This window comes from Callospermophilus lateralis, chromosome 7 (assembly GCF_048772815.1).
Source record: "Callospermophilus lateralis isolate mCalLat2 chromosome 7, mCalLat2.hap1, whole genome shotgun sequence".
Classification (NCBI taxonomy): domain Eukaryota; kingdom Metazoa; phylum Chordata; class Mammalia; order Rodentia; family Sciuridae; genus Callospermophilus; species Callospermophilus lateralis.
Window position 1 is genome coordinate 74461464 of NC_135311.1, and position 25024 is coordinate 74486487.

At 38.5% G+C, this 25024-nt stretch overlaps 1 protein-coding gene across 1 annotated transcript in view; it reads right to left on the reverse strand.

Annotated features, from left to right (window-relative positions):
- Nucleotides 1-2612: 2612 nt before the first annotated feature.
- Nucleotides 2613-25024, reverse strand: part of Dnai3 (dynein axonemal intermediate chain 3) — a 53801-nt gene continuing 31389 nt past the window's right edge. Inside the window, exons 16-23 of the mRNA XM_076862572.1 lie at nucleotides 20434-20564; nucleotides 18200-18263; nucleotides 12327-12457; nucleotides 10627-10831; nucleotides 9075-9166; nucleotides 7735-7857; nucleotides 5546-5665; nucleotides 2613-3161 (exon numbers count right to left, since the gene is read on the reverse strand). Coding sequence (XP_076718687.1) covers nucleotides 2613-3161; nucleotides 5546-5665; nucleotides 7735-7857; nucleotides 9075-9166; nucleotides 10627-10831; nucleotides 12327-12457; nucleotides 18200-18263; nucleotides 20434-20564 — 1415 coding nt within the window. The remainder of the gene's footprint in view (nucleotides 3162-5545; nucleotides 5666-7734; nucleotides 7858-9074; nucleotides 9167-10626; nucleotides 10832-12326; nucleotides 12458-18199; nucleotides 18264-20433; nucleotides 20565-25024) is intronic.

Sequence of the window (25024 nt, forward strand, 5' to 3'; positions counted from 1 at the left end):
TTGTATTTTGTGGTTCATCACAGAAACTAGAAAATAATGAAGTTCTAGTTACTTGTTATTTTTCTGGATAATTAGGCATCAATTTGTTTTTTAAGATGGGTGTATTTTTTTTTTTTGGACACAATATCTTTATTTATTTATATGTGGTGCTAAGGATTGAACCCAGTGCCTCATACCTGCGAGGCATGCGCTCTACCACTGAGCTATAGCCCCAGCCCTCAATTCATTTTTTATTATTACATTCAGAGCCATACAGCCTAGAAATGTCTTTAAAAATGACAAGCTGGTATCAATTTCAGTTTATAATTTAGCTTGTGTACTAAGGCTGAAATAAAGCAGACAATCAGCACTTAAGATTGATTCTGTATTGTTTTCTTTTAACATTTTTTTTCAAAAAGTATTATTATTCTTAAAAAATATGGTCCCTTTTATTGATTAGGTTATTTGGTTTTTGTTTTGTTTTGGTGTTAAGTTTTTTGAATTCTTCATATATCCTAGAGATTAATGCTTTGTCAGAGGTGCATGTGGTAAAGATTGCCTCCCAATCTATAGGCTCTCTCCTCATATTATTGTTTTCTTTGCTGAAAATAAGCCTTTTAATTTGAATCCATCCCATTTATTGATCCTTTATTTTACTTGTGCTTTCAGGGTCTTGTTAAGGAAGTCAGATCCTAGGCCGACATGGTGAAGATCTGGGCCTACTTTTTCTTCTGTCAGGCACACAGTCTCTGTTCTAGTGCCTAAATGAAATAAGTCAGCCCCCCAAAAACCAAAGGCCGAATATTTTCTCTAATATGTAGATAATAATTCACAATAAGGGGGGAACTAGAGAAGAGAGTTACCTTAGATTAGGTAGAGGGAAGTGAAGGGAGGGGAGGAGAGGGGTGTGGGGATAGGAAAGATAGTAGAATGAAACAGACATTATTACTGTATGTATGTATATATGTGACTACATGACCAATGTGATTCTGCAACAACATGTACACTCAGAAAAATGAGAAGTTATATCCCTTTTATGTATGATATATCAAAGTGCATAAATGCACTCTATTGTCATGTATAACTAATTAAAACAAATTTAAAAATTAAAAAAATATGGCCCCTAAAAAGAGCTGGAAAAATGTATCTCTAGTTGATAAGGGAGAATGTAAAATCTTCTATTTTACATTTTTCTAATTCTCCTCTGTAAAAGAATAAAAACATCTTAGAATGTCACAGTACAGGTTAGTTAGAGAAACCTTACTCTCTGTCGGCCTATGTTTGAGTGCGGGCATTGTTATAGGGAAATACAACCTATATTATTTGCCATATTCACCATGTATATATTTTGAGTCATATTTGTTGACAAGAAAGTAATTACACGTTTTTTTTTTAACCATCATTTCCTCAATAAAAGTTGGTTGGGTGTGTGGGATTCTGCACTGATGGTGTGCATTTGTTTTACATGAACCTGTGACCCTCAAACAGCTCATCAGCCATGCAAGAAATGGATTCATCTCCTAGGATTTAATCTGCCCTTCACTGAGATATTGCATTTCCATAGTGGGGATCTAGCTCGGTTATACAGTATCTGTCCTGGCAATGGCAGCTTAGCAACGGGGTAGAATGTCGCCTACCCTGGGCAGAGCTCTGGGGCACTAGGGCACAGAGAGATGTTAATTATTTACAGTGGTGGATTAGCAAAGCTGCAGAGGAGCTCATGGGCCACTGACTACTGGAGTTCATTGCTTTTCCATCTGAAGTACAAACAGATGATGTGTTTATTTGAGGACCTGAAAATATGCTGGTTTAATTACACATTTCTTGGTGAATAAAAAGGACTTACAATGCAGAATAACAATTCAATTTGATCTAAATAAGTCAAATATTATTAGAATGATTCATTTCTTAAATAGCATTTTAATTTCTGCAAAATAGAAAGCTACTCTTCAGATTTTAAATAGTGTCCAATATTTGTGGTCTCAGGATGATCAAAAGCTAATATTAAGCCAGACGTGCACAGTTGCTGCTTAAGTCACATTTAAGAGTGGGAGACATTGCCATTATTAACAGTAACCAAAATGTTAAAATCAGAGATTATTACTTGGGGCAGAGGAAACACTGGTGGATGTGTCCTTGTGCCTGAGACCAAGCAGAGGAGACAACATTCATCAAGTGCCAACAATGCTCAGATACTTCACATTATTTTTGTGAGTTGGGGGTAGGTATGATCACCACTCCCATTTTATAGATGAGGTAGCCAAGACTTAGAGGATAGTGCAGCTTGCCCAGGGCATGAAGCTGGGCTCTGGACTCCAGCCTCTAAAACGCTCCCTCTTTTTACTACCTTGTAGGCCAGAACAAAGAACCCATGAACAGAAGAAGAAGATCAGACTGACCCAAAGTACAGCTTAGAAGGAATGGGCAACAGGGGACAGGGGAGAGCCATGGGGATAGGAAGCTACACCAGTTAACTCTGTTTTCATTCATGCCCATATTCCTACATCTTCCATTTTAGGTGGTTTGTTTCTTAGCTTGAGCCTCAACCATGCTCTTTGCTGAGATATAGCACATCTGCCAAACAGCAGGTCTGGGCCAGAGAAAAGGACACCAGCTCGAGAGGCTGAAAAGTCTCAGAGGGATCTCATCCCATGGAAGGAAGAGGCAGCTGTGTGAGTTTGCTCAAGTTCCAAAGGCTTGGAGTCAAAGGGAAGAACAAGAAAATCATTAAACCATATCTGGCCACCTGAGACACATCCTTCACGACCTCTGTCCTTTCCTCTCCTTCTGTTGATACAGATCGGCATGGAGGGATGAAGTCTCTCCCTTGTTTCCTCTCGCTTTCTCCCCCAGCAAATCCTTTGTGCATCTAGTTCTGCTTGGTGTTTGCCTCTTGTTACGACTTCAACTCCCAGGAACACTGTCCCAGCACCTTGCCTTAAGTCATTATGTCCTCTAGCATTTTGGAAGAAGGGAGCTTTGAGTGCCTGGTGGTCTTCAGCTGGTTTTTGGACATATGTGACTCCACCTTTATCCCAAGTGGTACTGGACACACCTAGGGGCTCTTTACAGAAGGTTGAGATATCTGATGAGCAGTTGGAACAAGAATTCACAAATCTTGGGTTCTGGCTGCTAATGAGACCCCACTCTCCTGGTGGCCACAGGAGAGGGACATGATAGGACTTGGAAAAATTGAGTTTCCAAACACAGAATGAAAATATATTAAACTGATAGTAGTTGTAGTCATTAACATGATGAATCCCTTGTTTAGTCTCTATAGCATAAATGTTATAATCATTTTGTATTTGTAAATTAGGGGAAATAATAGCAAAATATTACTTATGGCTTACTAAATACTAGTCACTATACAAAGTTTTTTTTTTTTTTTTTTTTTGTACCAGGGGCACTCAACCACTGAACCACATCCCCAGCCCTATTTTGTATTGTATTTAGAGCCAGGGTCTCACTGAGTTGCTTAGAGCCTCACTTTTGCTGAGACTGGCTTTGAACTAGTGATCCTCCTATCTCAGCCTCCCGAGCTGCTGGGATTATGGGCATGCACCACTGAAGTTCTTTTCTTGATAACCAAGGCAGACACTTATTCAATATTCATTATTTACCCCATCTTCTATGCTAATAAAATCCTGATTTTGAGAAAATAAAGTGCTTAGCCCTCTGTAGTGGTTTATGTCACATACCCATGACACTCCTGTTCTCTGTAGTCTAAGCATGTTTTGCACTGAGGGATGGAGGACTGGATTATGGGATACACGTCCAGAAGATTATAGGTGAAATTCCTCACTCCCTTCAGTTCTTTGCTCAAATATCAGCTTCACTGGTCTCCAGTTTAAAAGTGTAGAGTCTGGTACACAGTAAAAACTTAATACTTTTTTTTTTTTTTATTGAGTGCATGAAAATAAAACAAGGACTATCTCTGGAGAAGGTGCAGTACAAAGGCCTTGGGTTTGGAACATGCCTCACACATTTAGTGAATTGGAGGTCAACATGACTGGGGTGGGTGTCATGGAGAGAATGAGTGATAAGACCAGGTGACAGTGAAGCACACGGAGGCTTGTAGGCACGGTAACAACTTGAGCCAGGAAGCTGTGGGAAGAATGATAGCACCTGACTTTCATTTAAAAATAGCAGTCTAGCTGTCAGAGAGAGAGAAGGGAGGTGGAGGACACAGAAGCAGAGAGAACCTGGTGATTATGGTTGCTTGTACCATGGTGAAGCCGTGAGGGAGGAGGGACACGTAAGGTTCTGGCTGTATACGAAGGTGTACTCCACAGGATCTGTTAGCAGATGGATGTGGACTGTGAGAGAAAGAGGGTGAAGGATGACCCCGAGCTTTTTGGCTCTAGCAGCCAGAAGCATGGTGGCTGAGAGGATTGTCAGGAATGGGTTTTGGAGGGAAGTAAGGTCAGGCACTCAGTTTGGGGCATGTTGAAGTTTGAGATGACTATTACCTCCAAGTGGAGATAGAGGGTCAAATGGCTTCATGTCTCTTTGTTTTATGGGAGAAGTCCAGGCCAGGGATGTAGGTAGTTTTTAAAGCCATGAGACCTGGTGAATTCAACCCAAGATCCAAGTGCAGAAAAAAGTAAGACGATTCTAATAGGAATTCATCCTAATAGAAGCAGAAATCAAAATTTGCGCCTACTGATCACATTGCTTTCGTTCATCTCTCCCAAAAGAGCTTCCCCTGTAAGACTGCACAAATTATAGGGCCATGTGCTAAACACAGTTCTAACAAATAAAATCTAGAGATAAACACATTTAAAAAAAATAACAGATGGAGTCTGAGTTGGATTTGTCTAAGGTTAATTTAACCATAGAAGATCAATAATTGACTAAAAGAAAGTATGATGCCAAGTAGATATAGAAAAACCTTTGATAACGTTTAAGATCCATTCATGAAAAACCATAAAAACTTAGGTGGCAGAGAAAGAAGACGACTTCCTTTATCTAATGAAGGTCATCTAAAATAATCCTATACCAATCATTACACATGGTGAAAAGCTAAAAACTTTCCTCTGAGATGTGACCAGAACCCGGTACCCACTGTTTTTATCGTCCTGTTGGTGTGGTGCTGGGGGTTTAGCACCCAGGCACAAGGAGGAAATGATAACATGTGAAATTGAGCTGCCACAGAATATGAAGCTGGGCTGTAAAGGGAAGTGGATTATAGATTGTGGGGAATTAATAAAAGGGCTAAGCAGGAAGGTGCCAGTCAGCTTTATTTTTAGGAAGATAAGGAATGGATTTGAGCCCGGAGGGTCTCCTGGCAGGAAAATGACATTTTTTTTTGGGGGGGGGGTTGTTGTTGTTGAAATCTCTTATATGCAGGTACAAAATTCAGTGCACACTCAGTACAAAACTTAAATATATTTTATTGTTATAATCCAAATATTTCAATAGAAATGAAATAAAAGCCTATAAGTAAATCTACATATGCTCAGTTTGTTAGTTCATCTTATATAAAATAACAAATAAAAACAAGACCCACAGAGTTCCCTCCAAGTACCCCTTCAGATGCTTTCCTATATGATGGCTAGTATGGCACCTTCTCTGTCTCTTTGGCTAGGCCAAGATTGATGAGGACGCTCTTTTCCAGCTCCAAATAAGCCTCGTATTCCAATTTCAGTTCAGCCTCCGCTTGTTCTTTTGACATCTGATATATTTTCTAGGAGGAAAAATAGCAAGACATCTCTAGAAATTGCTGATAGATAAAAACATCAAAGAATTAGAAGAAGCTGTTTTTGAATAGTTGGCGTGACTGGGCTCTCCAGAAGGGGCCAGGGAGGGTGGGAGGGCTAGAGGGCAGTCCATGTGCAGGGGTGGGGAAATGGGGAGAAGTGAAGGCCTGGCTCTCTCCAGTGCTTCTCTCCAAAAATAAAAGAAAGCCCTCTTTCCCATAACTCTTTCCTGGCTCTCACGGCCTGGAGGGAGAGTAACTGACTACAGGTTGCAGAATCCTTTTGAAGTTCTCCCTCCCCTCAATCCCATAGAAAAGGCATAGCTTGTGGATCATATGGCAACTACTGCTTTACCCAACTCTGGTTCTCCAGCTGAAATTTCAATTAGAAAGATTCCCATTTCATATGCTGTTAGAGCTGTGATTATTATTATCCTTTGAGAAGTGAGCTGTGTCCAGACTCGATGGTGGCAAAGAGATGCTGTATCATTTCCTTGGGGTCTGTGGGTTGAAGCCTCATCCCTGGCATCCAGAGGGCTTTCATGAAGTCCAGCCAGAGAAGTGGGATCCTCCCCTGACCTCTGACTAGCCCTTTCTAGGTACCAGTCACTGTCTCAGTGCTGGAAATATGGAAATATTTTAATTCACTTAAATCCCTACTGCAATCCTCTGAGGTTCATATTGTTATTGTTCTCATTTCCTCCTTTCTAAGGGGATATTTCTAACTAACATAGTTTTTCCTTAGTGACTTTATTCATCGTCCAAATGTAACAGAAGAGCCCTTTGAAATTCATTCACTTATCCATGATCTAGTTCCAGAGAAAATTTGAGAAGTGGCAGCTCTACTTACAAGAAGATAATGTGTCAAATGGAAATGATGTTACAAGAAGTAGTTGGAAAGGTTCTGGAAACTTTAAAGTAACACAGTTTTAAGATATGACTATTGTAATATCCATTCATTTAAAAAATATTTCAAATGCAAGTTATTTTTTGGAATTTCCATAATTCTACTTTGTTTTCACTGATGTCGGTAATTTGAAGTTGTTGCTATGATATATAAACACGCATAAAAAATTTGGATAATTACTTGGGTAAGGGAAGGGTGGCAGATACATCCCACCACATAATTTCATTGAATGTTTTTAAGTGTGAAAAAGAAAAACTCAAAACCATTTTTGTTTGTTTGTTTGTTTGTTTGTTTTTGGTAGCAGTCGAATTCGATGAAGAGTTAATCAACTGGCATTAATGCATAATTTGTAAAAGTAAGCAATGTTTTTGAAATGAGTTCCTCTGCTTCTATTGCACTAATTAGTTATCTATCAGTAAGTGATACTATTAATCTATTGGCTAGTGCAGTATGTTACGATATTTCCACATGTTGGTGCTTTTAACAGGGAACTCAGGTCTCACCTGAATAATTAAGGATGCTATGCATTTGGCTATAAGGAGACTACTGCTAGGACCAAACATAAAATTATTGGTGACAAAGGGCAAGGGATGGAATGAACCAAAGAGAAGTAAAAATCTCAAGGGAAAAGGAGAGAAGAGCTTAATTAACAGACTATTGTAAAGACCCAAATTCCAGTGGATAAACGAAGATCAGAATTATAGAATTCATATAAAACAAAGAAAGGCTGAGAAAGAGGAGGGTGAGAGCTTGATTTAGAGTTCTAGGTTCCTTTTTGGTGGAATTAAAGATGGATGAGTTCTGTACTAAATTCTTCTCTATTTCAAGTGTCATACACAGCTCCAATATATTATATTATAGGAAAATTCACTCTCTCCTTGTCTGTCATCTGCCATTATAGTTATAGTAGCTCTCATTTGAAGACAGTCTACTATTTGTCAGGTTATTTAACTGAAAGTCTTACAGTAATCATCAAAGGTAGTTACTAATATTTCTATCTTCCACACGAGACAACTGAAGCTCAGCAAATCAAAGAGCCCTCTTGACTCTCATAACGAGAGAAGGCTGTGGAAATGGGGGGAAAAGCCAAATGCACATATTTCCATGGGTGTGAGGGGAAAACAACTTTCATTCCTACAATTTAACTTACAAATTTTTTCTTCTCCATTTCTAGTTCCATTTCTCTCTTTTCTTGCTCACGAATATTTTTGCGCTGTTCTACATATTCCAGATGCTTGACTTCTCTTTCGAAGTAGTGGTTAACACTTGCTATCTGTTAGAAACAATGGCTTGTGAGACAGTAACCCACAGGGAAGCTCTATGTTCTGTCCCAGGCTCTTAGAATTCCTGATGTTTGTAATGAGGCAGGCCACCTACCTGACCAACCTACTTAGTCCATCCTGACATTACCTAGTGACCATCTACCTAATCATGAGAGAGATATCTACTTTGGGATGCTTCTAATCCTTGAGGTGAATGTAATTTGGAAATTGTACCTGCCGCAGTCTGGCTGGGCACAATTCAGGGGCCCCAGCAGTACCCACCTGCCCACTTCCAGAGTAGCTAGCTCAATATGGGAGCAACTGTGCTTAGATTAAGGTCCTTGTGACTTGGAGGTTTTTAGGAAAGAAGTAGGTTGGAAGGAGGGGGCTGCAAATAACTGCTATTGCATAGTAGGAATATTTTCCCCTTTTTCTTCCTTGATTTGAGGGATATTTCATGTCATCAACTGAACTTAGAAAACCCAGATGAGGATGTCAGTGGAGCCCTGAAGGGACTGAAGTAGAACTGAACTCCTAGTCCCCTGGAGGGCTTAATATGTGAAAATAAGAACAGAAGCTGAAAAGTCATCGGAGTCCTCAGGAAGGCAACCTGAGTAGGACGAGGGAAAGTTTGTCACCTGCCAGTAAGCAGGTTGTTGTTGGGATGTGCATTTAATTTAATTACAATCTGTGCATTTAATGTTGGTTGTGTATATACTTACGCATCTCTATTCATTGATTTTCTTTTTATAACCTCATTATTAGCATTGCTTTAAACACTTGGGTAGTGTGTACCAGGTTTGGGGGAGGGGTGCAGAATATTGTCAGTTCAGATATGAGGCCTGCAATATACTAAGGTGGGAGGAGGAGGACAGAAAGATGCATAAAAATGTCACCTGGGTCCTAAGGAAAGAACTTCACTGAAATTGGGAGGCTAAAATTTAGTTACAATCTGAAAACATTACTATTTATGATTATGAATACCCAAACTGATTTTTCTATGACTCTGGGCTTCATCTAATTGCCTTCTCTCCCATCTCGTGTTAGGTCTTTTTTTCTAGCTTCAAACTACTGAACTCATATTAAGAGAAATATATCTCCTTTTTTTTTTACTGCATTAGTTTTTTGTTTTCTCATGAAGCAAACATGCTGCCATTTTTAACACACTTTTAAGATATGCCTCAGCAATGCATAGTCATACAAATCTTCAAAACTAAAAGTCACTAACCTCATTGAGGGAAGGGTGACTTAATGTCCACGGAATTTCTAATATATGCAGTGTTCCATAATAGTCAGCTATGGCTATAAATTGTTGCTTAGCTGAAAGATTTAAAAGAGAGAGAAAATTCAGCAAATTCAGCTTCAGAGGCTAAATATGCAATGTGTTTTGTTTTGTGGTTTCCCAAGGGACGTGCTGTGGTTACAGTGATCTTGGCAACTTCATCAGATGTTCATGACTGAAACATATAAACATGTAAAAGTCATTTTTTCCAGTTGATGAAATGAAAGCTAAGACTCTGAGTTTTCCTTGGCCTCCCTGTCACCTCAAACCTTGCTTTCCTTGCATCCATATGAGGAGTATGGCTGATAGCTGGCTTCTCTGTGGCTGGGCTCATTGTCAGAGTTGAGAAGAAAGTAAGGAGGGCACATGGAAAAATTTTCAAAGAAAAGCCATGAAGCATATTTTCACCAAACACACTGAGGGCTAAAAGAATACAGTTGAAATTCAAAGAACCACAGTCTTCATTACAAAAACAAATTGCTTACTTGAACCACTTAAAATGGGCAAAATACACTAAGTGTTTGAGAATTTTAATTTTCTATCTCATTATATATGTCAGTATACTTTCTTCTCATTTTCAGAAGATCTAGTTCAAATGGTTGAATCCTAGACTCATGATCCCTTCAGGTGAAAAAACAATGTTTTGTACCAAAGATAGGGAAACATACATTGGTGACACATATAGCTATGCAGTACCCAGATTGTGATACGCTACAGATGCTGAAGACAAAAGTTTCTGAATGTAATGTTTCTGAGAGAAGTGGATCGACAACTTCTTGCTTGTACCCCTTTGGAAACAAAAGGGAACTTCTTTTAGAAAAGGCAAATATGCTGGATTTACCCAGAAAGTACTATTGAAATGAAATAGAAAAATTGGGGAAAAGGAAATAAATTTGCTTTTTCATAGACACAGCCCTGGGTGTATGCTTGTTTTGCTGCATATTACCTTTTCCTCATCCTTAATCCAAAGATTAAAGTTTAAATAGATATATAACCCCAGAGAATCATTTGATCTCATGAAGAGAACTGCTGGATAGGGCCCACAGGAAAAATCACAAAAGTGACATAATGTCACAAAATATAAATTATAATAAAAAAGAGACAAAAAATATTTTTATATGGAAAAGAAACAGCAAAAAGTAGCCAAACTTCAGGGATGACCCTGTCTGACCCCAAGAGGACAAGAAGGATGTTTCCCATCATGCTTGACATGGTGAACGTGTATCAGAAATCATAGTCAACGAGGCCAAAACAGTATGGGAGGCTCTGGGTGTACCCAAGGTTTGAGAGCAGGAGAGAAGGGGAAGGATGAGGAAGGAGGGGAGAGAAAGGAAAGATGGAAGAAGAGAAGGAAAGAATGAGGAAGGACAAGAGAGAGAATGGGGTGGAAAGATAAACCAAAACCTGAGAGAAAACACTGGGATACTTTCCAAATGAATGTCAAAATGTTTCCCAGTTACCCAAAAGGATATAGCTCACTTATTTAGAATTAACATACAAGAAAAGGTCCAGGGCTTGATGTTGGTGATCATAGTTATGCAAATATTTTGTGACAGAGCTGGTTCATGGGTTTTCTCCAGAAGGTCCCAGACGTCGATGTATCCATCTTCTCGGCCAATATAGAAAACTCCAGGCCTTGTCAGGGACCAGTGTCCCGTGGTGTACCTTTTTGGTGCACAGCATGACTGAAGGAGAGGTCCATACTTCCGAGCAAAATTTTGAAAAGATAGGTTAAAAGCATTTGTTATTACCGGAGAGAAACTCAATGATTTTCTTAAAGTATAACTCAGCTGGCCATGATCATTTAACAGTAAAATTATCCCACTGGAAAGTCTTACTTCTTTTTGTTGTGAGGGTTGAATACAAAAAAGCTCTTTTCTTTATTATTTGTTTTCATAGGTCATTTTTTTTTTTTTTTTGTTTTAGTTGCTTTTAGACAAGATTGAACATTCCAATTGAGCTGTTGAGGGTTCTATCAATACCCGCCTATCAATACCAGCTGTGAGATACATGTTGAAAATCAAGAGCTGAGCAGGCAAATTCTAATTAATTAACTTCAGATGAGAGTATCTGATGGCTTACAAAAGTATTTGGAAGAGATTTTAGACCACCAATGCATCTTGAGATTATATCTTTTCTCTATCTACCTTGGGATAATTTTCTGATTTGGGGAACTTTTCACAGAGATGATTGGAATATGTCTTCTACCAACTGCCAGGGTCCATCAACCAACCAGGTTGTCTATGGGCATCTGTAGGGACTAAGCTAAACTACCTGCTTCATACCCTCCAATACGTGGGTAGGAACCTTTCCCATGGTAAAAGAAGGTATCATGGCTTCCTGGACTTCTAGAGGTGAAACTTCAAACCTCTTCTTGCCCATGTCTCCCAGCTCCTTAAAGTCTCTATGAGGGTCTTGGTCTGCCTAGTCTATGAACCATCTTGCCTGAATTTTCTTTTTTTTATTTCTTTAACTACAATATTAGCTCATTGTAAAAAGAAATGTAAACATTCAGAGGTACATTGGTATAAAGTAGAAGTCGTTTGTTGATGCATATTTAAGTAGTTTCCAATTTTTTTCAGTGCCAAATTTGTACAAATGTTCACATACATTTCTCTATTACTTGTGTAAGTTAGAGTTTCAAAGGGGAAACCATTAGGGTCAAGAAATCTATATTCTACCTGGATCCAGCCCCTTTCCTAATCCTGACCAGACTCTTCCTCCTGCCTCTCTGTGACCCATGCATGTCTCTGGCAGGCTATCATCTGCCTGGTGATGGACTTCTGAGCCTACTTATTCCCTCTTTCTGAAGCTTCCAGAAGAAAAGCTGGAGCAGAAGATGATAGACCGAGTGTTTCCCCATTGGACTCCATCCAGGAATCAGCCTCCCATCTTGCATTTTAAAGGGAGGCAAAAACACCAGCCAAGTCAACCGCCTGTGGTGTGTATTTCCAAGAAAAGGATTGGGAGAACAAGGGACTTGCTTTGCTGTTTACTGCCCGCAGGAAAGAAAAGCAAATGGATGTTTTCAAAAGGCTTAAGGTGGTTCTGCTGACAAGCTGGAGCGCAGGCCATCTGCTCTAATTTTTCTAAAAAAGTACCCAAAGGCAGTTATGTCAGAACAGGCCATTGTTCCTATTGTCTTTCCCAAGAACAAAGGGGCCACACCCCGACTCTTCCATTTCACAGGCCACTTACCATAACACCTTCTTTCCAAATAGCCACGTTCCACCCACCAATGGTGAGGACAATGTCATTGTAAAAAGGTGATCTCTGGACAGTGTGGACAGCTCCATCATGGACAGTGTAGATGTTCACTGGTTTCTTTGCTGTTGGAGTGGGAAAGACCATTGTGAAGGTGAATGAATTTATAAAGGATAGCTCCTCATCTTTCTATGAAAAGATCTGGAGAGTTTCCCACCAGGGCCATTTTTCAGACTCAGAGGAATACTTCGTCTTCTTATTCATTTACTCATTCATTGGTTCATTCAGGGAATCAATAAATATCTGTAGATTGCCTACATGTGCCAAGATGGATGGGTAAACAATGGCTAGTGAACGATGTGATCCTGCCCTCATGGAGCTTAAAAATCTAGTGGGAAAGACAGATGCTCAGTAAATAAATCCTAACATGTAGAATTAAAATATGGTAAAGACTGTTATGAAAGAAAAAATATTACAAAAAAGTAACAAGGAGCATTCATAATTTAGACTGATGGTCAGAAAGCCTTCTCTGACGATACAGACATGGATACTGGAAGACATTGGTGTGGAGGAAGATTCTAGAAAGAGGGAACAGCACACACCAAAGTCCTGAGGAGGAAAGTGTTTGATACTTTTGTACACCTGAGGAAATCAGCACCAGAGTTTGGTAATCACAACATGAGCCAGGAAAGGTCCAGACCAGGCAGGGTCTTGCAGGACAGTTTAGAGTCTAGTCTAAGGGTAGTATGTTTTAATGAGTCCTAGAAGGTAGACAAATTGATTGGCGGTTCTAAAGGGCCTCTGGTTGTTGTGGGGGAATGGATTAGAGGCAGGTAGAGGTGAAGAGGGGACAATAGGGGAGGCTGCTGCAGTAGTTCTGGGGAGAGAGGGAGGTGGTTTGGATTTAGGTGCAGGGGAGAAAAGTGGATTATCAAGAAATATATGTGAGCTGGGATGTGGAGACCGCTCGAATAAGGAGAGTGAAAGAGATGAAGTGCTGAGAACAAAAGCTAAATTTCTTTCTTTTTTTTTTCTTTAGAGAGAGAGAATTTTAATATTTATTTTTTAGTCTTCAGCAGACACAACATCTTTGTTTGTATGTGGTGCTGAGGATCGAACCCAGGCCGCACGCATGGCAGGTGAGCGCACTACCACTTGAGCCACATCCCCAGCCCCAAAAACTACATTTCTGATGAGAGTAATTGGCTCTGTGAGGTTTCCACTTGTTGCAAAGGGTTGGGAGGGCACTAAAGAAGGAACACTCCGGATTGAAGATCAGAGTTGATGTTAGTCTCTGCCCCAGGCCACAGAGTCTTCCCACTTTTCTGGACTCTTACCCAGAGTACAGGAAGGTTTTGCTTGGGTTTATTCTCTCCCAGGACTGTCTGCAGAGCTCGATGCTCCTCATTCCTCGTGTCAAAGTCCAAACCAAAGTGTCTAGTTACTTTATACCAAAATCACAAACTTGTTCTGAATCTCTCTGTAGTAATACTTATGTGGGAGCTAGGGTTGTTCTTCCCCTGTCCCCAGAACACTGATGGAACATGAAGTATAAAAAAGACCTTCTACATCTTAGAAGACTTTATGAAGAAGGTTTTTCTATCCACATTAATAGCAGCATTATTTGCAATAGTCAAAAGGTAGAAGCAACCCAAGTGTTCATTGATAGTGGAATGGATAAATAAAATGTGATGTAGACTGACAGTGGATTATTATTCAGTCCTAAAAAAAGAAGGAATTATGATACATGCTACATTGTGGATAGATCTTAAGGCTATTATGCTAAATGAAAAAAAGGCAGTTGCAGAAGAGTAAATACTTTATGGTTTCACTTATATGAAGTACCTAGAGTAGACAAGTTCCTAGAGACAGAAAGCAGAATGGAGGTCACCAGGGAACAGGGAAAAGACGGATAAGTTAGTGTTTAGTTGGTGTGGAGTTTCAGTTTTGCAAGAAGAAAAAAGTTGAGATTGGTTACAGAATAATGTGCATGTCCTTAACACTACTGAATTGTGCACTTAAAAATTATTAAGATGGCAAGTTTCTGTGTATATTGCCACAATTTATTTTTTTTTGGAAAAAAAAAACTTATTAGGTAAAAATAAATAAATAAAAATGTTAACATAGCACTTCTGGATTTAAAAAAAAAAAAAAAAAAGAAAGGTCAATTTTCCTCTACCCAGAGCCCAACCTTGAAGACAGTACAGAATACATACTTCTAAAGGCCACCTTGAAGTGACCTAGTAGATTCCTGTTAAGACAGGAGACTCTGGAAACCAGTGGCTGTCTTCTTGCTGCTGCCCCTGTGTCTCAGGGTCTGGTGTTGCCCTCAGGGTTAACTAGGCTTCCCTAGATCCCACCTCACCCTGGTGAGCAGACCCTTCTGTAGTCTGGAACTCCAGTGACAGCAATATCCATAACAATAAGGGTTTGGGGATTTTTTTTTAATTTTTTTTTTTTTTTAATCTTTTCAGTGTTGGGGAACCAAACCCAGGGCCTCATACACCAGACAAGGGTTAAACCCCAGCCCAGGTTTCTTCTTTAAAATAACAGCCCATAAAAACTTTTTCTTCCTTTTGTTCTTTGAAAGACCCGTTGGCCATTCAGCAATGAATGAAGCTGTCTTAAATTATTAAGTGGCGTGCCAGGGCCTCTGGGTCAGATCACTAAAAGAAAATTATAATAAGCAGAAAAGCAGTTTTCCTAAGTCATTATCTCTTGTGGGATTCAGTAGGGTAATATGGTTGAGAACATCGACTGGTGGCATATGTGACCAAATGCTGGCGTCAATGCCAGCACTGCCACCTATGGCAGCTACCCATGGGGCTGCTAAGAGGTGAATTACATGGGTTAACTCATGGAAAGTGCTTGGAAGAGTGCCTGGCACATGGCATATGCTGATTTGACAACTTGAGAGCAGACTAAAGGAAATAACACGTCAGCTGTCACCATTCCGAATCTGCATTTCTTGGCTTGTCACTTAGATCATCTGGAAATGTTTGGTTCAGTCTTCTTTATCACACACATCTCAGTGGGTGTAGTCTGACTTCCAGAAACATCTCCTAAGAAGAAAAAAATTCTCCTTCCTTCCCGGTTGTATATTTGAGATAAGCAGACCCCAGAGGGTCAGGCCACAGTAGGTGCCTCACCTTTACTCAGGAAACTCCATGTTGTTTAAGACAGACACTGGGATGGGAGGGCCAAGAGACATCCCTCCAGTTCACAGAAGGCAAATGGGGCACATAATTTACAGTGCAGAGCGTTTACACATTGACTTTACTTGGACTTCAAACATTATTCAATGAGAATAATGGTTTTTTTTCAGCTTTCCATGCTATAAAATACTTGACTGCTGATTTAAAGTATTAACCGTAATCTTTTAGCAGTTAAAGCTATTCCCATTTTTAAAATGAACTAAATGCAAGAAATTAAAACAACTCCTCTAGTCCTGAATACCCACAGCCCATTGGCCACAGAGTCCTGGCATGTCGACCCCTGCGTCTCTCCCCCCCCACACACACACATTTCCCTGCTACCCACTCCTGTAACCATGCTTGGACTTCAGTACTGTCTCTCATCTGGGCTGTTGCAACTGAGTATCCTGTTTTCATTATGAGTATTATCAACAAACCAACCCATCTTTGCTCTCCTTCCCGGAGATTTTCTGATTATATGCATGGCTCTGGGATAAAGTCCAAAGCTCTTAGGAGGGAGCTCAAGGGTCTTTGCCACCTGGACCAAGTGTCCTCACTAACAACTCCCCTGTTGCCTTCTCTATTGCTGTGCTTTGGCCATGAACTCTTCCTTTTTCCTAACTATCCATTGCTCTTCAGGTTTTTGTGTTTTGCCCTTGATATATTTTTTTGTACCTGGAGTATTTCCTCATCTGATCCAAATGGAAACTTCTAATCTATTTTTCAAGACCTAGAACGACTGTATCTCTCTTTAGTGGGACCTTTTCTTAATACCCCATATTGAGTCAGTTCTTCCTTGGGCTCCCACATCACTTTGCATTTTCTTACAACCATAGATCTAATGGCTGTGTGATGTCTGATTTGTTTTGTCTGATTTTTTCAATAGATCATGAAAATCTATTGAGGTAGAATAATATCCTGGTCATCTTGATATCTCCAGTGCCTGGCACATTACAGGTTCTCAATAATGACCTGATAAGTGGATAAAAGTAAGAGGGAAAGAACAAGCCAATAACAGTTTATGTTTCAAACATAAAGCTCTTGTATTTTAAGTTTACTGATATTTGTTATTTTACTAGTAAAATAAAATTCACTTAAAATAGATGAATAAACCTGTTTGTGATGGGTCTACCAGAAGGCAGTTCAGGAATTTGGCTGTTAGGAGGAGATGGAGCCTCAAGAGAATCTCTGAGACCAGAAGAAATTGGTGCTTACACATCCACAACGAAGTCATGGCATCTAGTCCTCAGCCAGTGTCTCAATAGTGTGGTGACAACCACTGCCGAGTTATACAGCGACTGGCATGTAGTATATGCACAATTAATATTCATGATTATTGAACAAATAAATTACATGAAGAAGCATAAAAGAAGTTGAATGTAATTCATTATATCCAATATCTAATTTTGAGTTCAATTTTAAGTTATAGAATTAGAAATAAATGGAAAGCAAAAAAAAAATCAGTTCTGTGTAAACTTGATCCTCCTTTGGGTCACATCTGATCCTCTCCTGATGCCCCACTATTGTCAACAACACATATTTGAGTTTTTGGACAGGGGATACCATAGAAGGAAAATATAACTGCTTTTGCTTCAAGATTAAAAGCTTTTGTTTCACTGTTGGCATGTGACAATGAAAGCCTTCCTAGATGGATGGCAGACTCTGGTCTCTGGAACCAGATCAGTAGGACTGACTGGGGGGAGGTTTGAGGTAAAGATGCCAGCCCCAACAGCTGTCCCATGCAGAATGTGGCTTTGACCTCTGACCTCTGTGGGTCACTCACTTGCCACTCTTCCGAACACCCACCGATCTGATCAGATTTCCTCGGCAAACTGAGCCAGCTGTTCCACAGGGGGCTGCTCCTACAAGGTACTCTGAAGCCTTCCAGAGCCTTTATCTGCTAGCAGTTCCAAGAGCCAACTCTTCTTTGCTTATGGTTATTTCAAACTTGAAAATGTAGTACAATTACATTGTCATGGTTGGATAAAATTTATTTTATTTATTTATTTATTTTTTAGATTTTATTTTTTTAAAATTATTGGTTGTTCAAAACATTACAGAGCTCTTGACATATCATATTTCATACTTTAGATTCAAGTGGGTTATGAACTCCCATTTTTACCCCCAATACAGATTGCAGAATCATAAAATTTAAAGATCTAAAGTAAGCAGCTGTAATTGTAGTGGATCCCAAGACTCTGAGCCTATCAAAGACTGGGAGCTTTGCTTATTGGTGTGCCTGTTCTCCTGGGTGTGACCCATGCACCTTTGCTTAGCTGCTCAAATCACGGGAGCAGGAGTTTGGGGTTACTGTTTAATTAAGTTGTTCAAGTGTCTTAGTGATGTAGGCATCATATAAGTCAAATTTGGGGGTAAAAATAAATCACCTAGAAAATCTTATTAAAACCTGGATTTAGGTTCACTAGGTCCCAGGGTAGGATCCAAGATTTTTATATATTCTTCTAGTAAGCTCTGTGGTGACAAATACGCCACTTAGTCGAGGCCCACATTTTAAGTAACACATGTATTAGAACGGGTACTCTCCCTTCCACAAGCAGGTCAAGGACCAGGCCTCTCAGGACTTTATAATATTTCTTTGGTTGGTTTAAATTAAAAAGAAGAAGATCTTATTAACAACAGAGAAATCCACAAAACTTACTCATCAAAACTTACTCATAAATCGTCCAGTGTCAGGATCTCTTTCTAATTTCCAATCTGTATATATCACTTCACCTTCCTAAAAATATTACAGATTTCTGATGAATACAATGACAACTTCAGAGACAAAGCCTCAAATTCATGTGTTCAGACTAACTGCAACCAAGACAAATATGAGTCCACAGTTCAATATCATCAAATGATAATTAGATAATCACATTATGAAAGGGTATCGAAATCATGACTGTATTTGGTTTTACAAAAAAAATGAGTTGGTATTTATATACATACAGTGACACAGAGAACATGGTGGCTATGGAAATGTGCTATGTACAAAGAATTCTGCTTCTGGGGTTCCAGAGTTTTTGCTGAACCATGATCAGTTTCAACTCATTCAGTGATCTGTTCTTAACATGTAACAAAGTACTTAATAACAACTTGTGGACTAAGAGAAAAATTACCTTTCAATTACCTTTTAAAGTTGAGAACAGGAAACATTAAGTTCAATCCAAATAAAATAAGGAGTATGTATTCTGGTAGTACCTTATGACCATTTTAAGAAGGGAAGGCAGCAGGAGCCAGTGTAAAAAAAAGAAAGAGCCACACGAGAGGGAAGCATACGGTGCCAATGCATGACAGAGGAGGAGAGGCAGTAGCCCCCACTGTCATCTTTTAGATGAGAAAATGGAAACAGAGAAGTTCAATGACTTAGTCAAGGTCACCCAGATGTAGACTCCTAATTCTAATCTCCACCCCTGACCCTGCTGACTGAGGGTATTTAAAAAGAGGAGTTGAAAGGACTTGGAGGAGGGGACAGATTCGGATGTATAGGCCAGGGAGGGGAGATGAGAACACATTTGATTCATGCAAAGTGAAGGATGAGTTCAGTGGTGGTTGCCAGGAGCTGCAGAAAGGTGAAAAAGGAGGAGTTATTGTTGAGTGGGTGCAGAGTTCCAGTTTGAGATGATGAAAAGTTTCAGAGATGGATGGTGACAGTAAGAGTGGATTCAGTGTACCACTGAGTGGTACACTTGCAATGGTCATGATGGACAATTTTGTTATATTTTGCCATAATTTGAAACAATTTTTTAAAAAACCTTGCTGTCACACGCAAGTTATAAAACATATGTCTATTGGTAGTGTCCGATTGCTTACTAAACGGAATTCAAAAGGCCATCTTAGGTATTGAACTCCAGTTCCCCACGCCAGGCATAGCTCTCCCTCCTGCACCATTCTGTGCCACCACCTGCTGACAAATCTTGGACTTTTATGTTATGACTCCTGCTTGGAACCATATTCTCACCCTGAGCCTTTTGGTTTCTTCTCAACTGCTTATGTCCCCTCAACTCTCCTGCTTCCTGTTTTAGCAGTTTCTGGACTGGCGTTGACCTCTGTCACACTGTCAATGTGTCTGCTCCTTAACTAGGCAGAAAGTGCCTTGAGGACAGGGACTGTAGGGCACACTTTATCTCTGGCCAGTGTTGAGCATTGCTCCTGGCAGGTGCCATGTTCCCCAGAGCTTGTGACTGGGGATTAATCTTGGAGTACCAGATTGTGAAGGCAAATTGCATTCTGTTAAGACGGAGCTGTGGCATCTTCCCCAGGTGTGTTGGTCTGGGAAAAAGAGGGTCATGAGTGAAAGGAACACCTCTACCTGACTGTAGACAAAGTTCTGAGCCTCACTTCTTCATCTGTAAAATGGGACTAATAATATTGGCCTTTATTCTGGGGATTAAATGAGTCATACTTTGGAAGGTCACCTGGCACAGATCCTGATGCATAACAATGTTTGATAAATGTGGGCTTGCTTTGGTTATTATGGTAGGTGCTGAAAATGGCATTCATTATCATTATTATTCCCAATGGTTATTTATCTTCTGAATTAATTTTTTAACAGTCTTTCCTACTAGCTTGTGTTAGAGTAAGAATGTGGTATTTTCTTAGTAAATCTCTAATACTTAGCATGTTTTTTTTCCCATACCGTGAAGTATTCAGTGAATATTTGCAGGTTGATCAATAAATTATTAGTAAAAAGTGTCCCTAATTTTATAGAGGTTTTTTTTTTTCAGATTTGTGAATCTATGAGGCAACAAGGTTAAAAATCTCAAATGCAAATAAGCACATGAAAATATAGAAAATATTTTAATACCATAAGTCTTATTTGTACAGGAAACACATAAAACAGGACTATAATCTCATATTTTGGTGTAATTAGGTATTGATTTTAAAAGCAGGGGGTTCCTATTTACCTCTGTCCCCACGAAGAACTTTGTGCAGAAGTCTTCTAGTGGCTTCAACTGCTCAGACATCCCACCTTCCAGATTGTAGTACGGGCTAGTTTCTCCTGCCTTCAGTGCTTTGGTCTGGGCTGATATTTTGTCTTTCAGAGGAGCATAGATAGAAGAACACATGTTTACATGAAAGATCTTTTAAAAATATAGTTTTCATTTTCTATTCCTTGCCGTATACATCTGTCCCAGTCTGTTCTGTTCTGTGGCCTATGACGTATATCATAAGTAAATACGAAAGCAGCGTAAGAGCATAATTAGTCCAGGGGCTGAAATGCAAACACCATCAGGAACATGCTTCTTTTAAAAAATATTTGATGTCACCTTGTCTTAAACAAAGTTCATGGTCTAAAATTAATAAATATCATTTCCTGAATCTTTGGAAAATAGAGACAAGCATGAGTGAAAGAACAAAAGTCACTCGTTATCTTGTCTCTCAGAGATAATCACTATTAAAATATTGGTATTTTCCCCTCTAGTGACTTTTCTGTATGTGTGTGTGTGTGTGTGTGTGTGTGTGTGTGTATATATATATATATATATATATACATATACACACATTTTTTAAAACATTGAACCATTTCTATTTGACCTTTTCATTCTGCTTTTCCATCTTAAAGATATGTCTTAAGTATCTTTGCAGATCATTTATTATTTTAAAAAATATGTGGTAGTAAATCTCTGGGAAAAATGGTACAAAAAATACATGTTCACAAAAGCCTTCTCATTGCACCTCCTCAGTCTGCCCTCTGGTTATGTCTATGGGAAACACCAGCAAATACAAAAACCAGCCAACAAACAGACAAAAAACTAAAGTAAGGTAAGAACACTTTAGCTATACTAAAAATTTATGTCGCATTAAAAAATCTTTAGCATAATTCTGGACAAAATTTAAAAATGACATAGTCAACCAACACTTCCTTTGTTCTGGGACCTATATGTTTTGAAAGGTCTTTTTTTTTTTTTTTTTTTTTTTTTTTTTACTGGGTAAGACATTAAAAGCAAGTAGTAAAATAATCCAAACACAGGGATTTAAAGAAACTGGACACTTAAGTAATTGTTTACAAAGTGCAAATCAATGTTTTAATAAATAACGAGGCACATTCAGTCACATTATTCTCCTGAAAAGAGACTATTTATACACATTTAGGAAAAGCAAAGAGGAATTTCTATTCGTTTAATATATAAAATGAAATCATTAAAATATTTTAGATTCTTCACCCTTGTTTTAATGTCTGCTTTTCTCTTTTTAAATAGTGTACATAAATATATTAGTAGAGCAGTACATGTACGTAAGTTATAATTATATGGGTACATTGGAGATCTGTACTCAAAAATATTTACTGAGAAGGTACAAGATCAAAAATCCCGGAGGCAGGCTGGGATTGTGGCTCAGTGGTAGAGTGCTTGCCTAGCATGCATGAGGCCCTGGGTTCGATTCCTCAGCACCACATAAATGTAAAATAAAGATATTGTGTCCACCTAAAACTAAAAAAAATAATAATTAAAAAAAATTCGGAGGCTTCTGGTCTAACAAGGGTAATGAAAAACAAGAAGCAAATGAGAAGTAATATTGTAAAAGAGAAGAGAAGCAGGGTGGGCTGGGAGTCATGAATTCTGTACTGGACAGATTGACTTTGAGCAGGTGGGTTGGATTCAGACCTGTGAGAGGTCTAGTGGAGAATTCTCAGCCAGAAAGTGGGAGCCGTGTGAGTAGACTATGTTATAGTCTGAAGTTAAAGTTTGAGGTATATTCATGATGAGGGCAGCAAGGCAAAATGGAGCCAGGAAATGGAGGAGGAACCGAAGAAGGAGCAGGATAGGAAAATGACCAACACAAAGGAATGTGTGATGAGCTCCAGGAAAATTTATTGTGGTAGTGCCAGAGGATGAGGCCAGAGAAGAATGTTACCATCAATTTCATTTACTCAGACCTGAGTGGGGCATCTTTGGATATTTTATAAATTCAAAGTCATCCTAAGAGGTCATGGTTTTTTCATCACGGGGGTTAGTAATACTAGTAGCTCACATTCATCAAATGCTTATTATAAGCCAGGATCTGAGCTGTGTGCTTTATGTGAACCATTTCATTCAATCCTTGCAATAGCTTCCAAAGTGTGAATGTATTAATCCTCCTTCAAGGATAACTAAACTGAGGTTCAAAGAGATTGAGTATTTGACAAAGGTCTCAAAGATGGTGATTAACATTTATTGTGCTGTTCTTAGAGCTTTGTGTGTATTCACTCATGTTTTCTTCACAATATCCTATGAGATAGTTATCTTTATATTTTACTCCCTTTATCTTCTCACTCTGTTTTCAAGCAGGTTAAAAAGTAAGGCAAAGAGAGGTAAAGTAATATGATCTGGTCAAATAATGAACAGTGACTTTGAGATTTAAACCTAGACCATCAACTTCACAGTCTTAACCACTATACCACATTGTTTAGAAGAATATATGGCAGGCCCTGAAAGCTATTGTAAAAGAAGAATTTCACAATCATTTAGAGCTAAGAATTCCTCATTAAAATAAATGTAGGATTTCTTAAAATCATTTCCATTCTTCAAAGGGCATTGTCACGGACCTAAAATGGGAGGCAAAAGGTGAGTGGTCTCTGGCCCCTAGATGGCGACAGAGCATGAGAAACTGACACTGAGACCAATTAGTTCTCAAAGAAAATGGAATATTATCCAGGACTGGTGATCCACAGTGGAAGGAGGGCCAATATTGGATCAGTAGCAAAATGTGCTGAAGTGTTTATGAGTGTGTTCTAGTTAAAGGGTCCAAGTCTGGCTAGAATAGATAGATAACTGGCAGTTTGTCCAAAAAAGATCCAAAATACCATAATTGATTTCCAATTAAAGTCCTTAAAACTGGCTGTTTGCACAGGAGGCAGAAAATGACCATATAATGACTGACTGCCTTTAAAGATTAAAAGAAAAAAAATGTGAGCAAGATTCCTGGGATTAGCAAATGAAATTTACGTCTTTTAGGCACTAAAGAATTGCCTGAAACATGAAGAGCCAGGCATGCATAAGGGGACCTAAAACCAACTAGAATTTAAGTTGGGAATCCAAAAACATGTATCCATTACTGTTATAAACTGATTTAAAATGGCTTTTCTCTGAGAATCATCTATAAAATCATGTTGTCTGGAAAGAGAACATTCATTTGATGATATATACTCTGGTTTGATGACATATGGGACATGCTGTAAGCTTCTTATTTATGTATTTTGATTTTTTATTGATGCATTATAGCAAGCTTCTTATTTTAAATAGGGCTTTCCTTAATTGGATGTCAATATGTGTCTATTTTAGTCTATCCCACCAGAATATTAGCTCCATAAAAAACAGGGACTTATCTGTTCTACAGTTGTACCCTCAGAGCCTGAGTCTTTGCAGGAATTTTATAAATATTTGTTGAATGAACTCAGACATCAATATGGAGATAATTAAAAATTATTCTTTAAAAATATAAAGGAGCACAATATTTCTAAATAATACTTCTGGCCACATCTATTTTTATGCACTTATTGTTGAGTGTTGGCTGTGTCAACAGTAAAATGAAATTTAGAGATAAAAAAGGCCTCTATGTCATGAAATGGTACCATATTTAGGCACCCTTCAGCAAGAGGTAGCTTAGGAGTCTAATATTTATAAAAATATGATGGAAAGAGAAATTATCCTCACTTAATGAATATTAAAATTTAGATTCATTTGTTTAAAAAATATATTATCATATCTCAGTGCATTTCAAAAAATATACTATAGAGAGACATCTGCTTTAGGTCAAGATGGAGCAACTGGGACTGAACTTAGGCTATCTCACCTAAAAAAAAAAATTCACAAAACACAAAGTATACGAAACAATAATATTTAAGGTGCTTGACCTCAGACAACAAAGGGCAGTGATATCTGAAAATTAAGGTTAAAAAAAGACGACAGTTTTAAATCTGTCAATAATCACATTAACTATAAATGTCCTAAATATCCCAGTTAATAAACAGACATGATCCGGCTGGACTAAAAAATTAAATAAATAAATAAAGACCCCAAAGAACGGTTCAATACAAAGACACAAATAGGCTAAATTTAAAAGGCTAAAAAAGGTACTTCATGTTTTTTCACTAAAAGAAAACTGGAATGACTATAACAATAGTAAACAAAGTAGATTTTGTATTACCAATTAATCCAGAAGACATTAATCTTAGGATTTGTGTATCTAATAATAGAGCTTCAAAAAAAATTGAAACAAAACTGATAGAACTGTGAGAAATAGAAAAATCCACACTTACATTGGAAAGTTTCAGTGTTGAAAATCAGAAAGGATATAGAAGACTTAAATAGTACAGTAGTCTTCCCTTATCTGTGGTTTGCTTTCTGTAGTTTCTGTTACCTGTGGTTAACTATGTTCAAAATATATCAAATGAAAATTTCCAGAAATATAAACAATTCCTAAGTTTTAAATTGCATATCATTCTGAGTAACATCATGAAATTTCACACCATCCCACTCCATCCTACCTAGAATGTGAATTTTCCCCTTGCCCAAC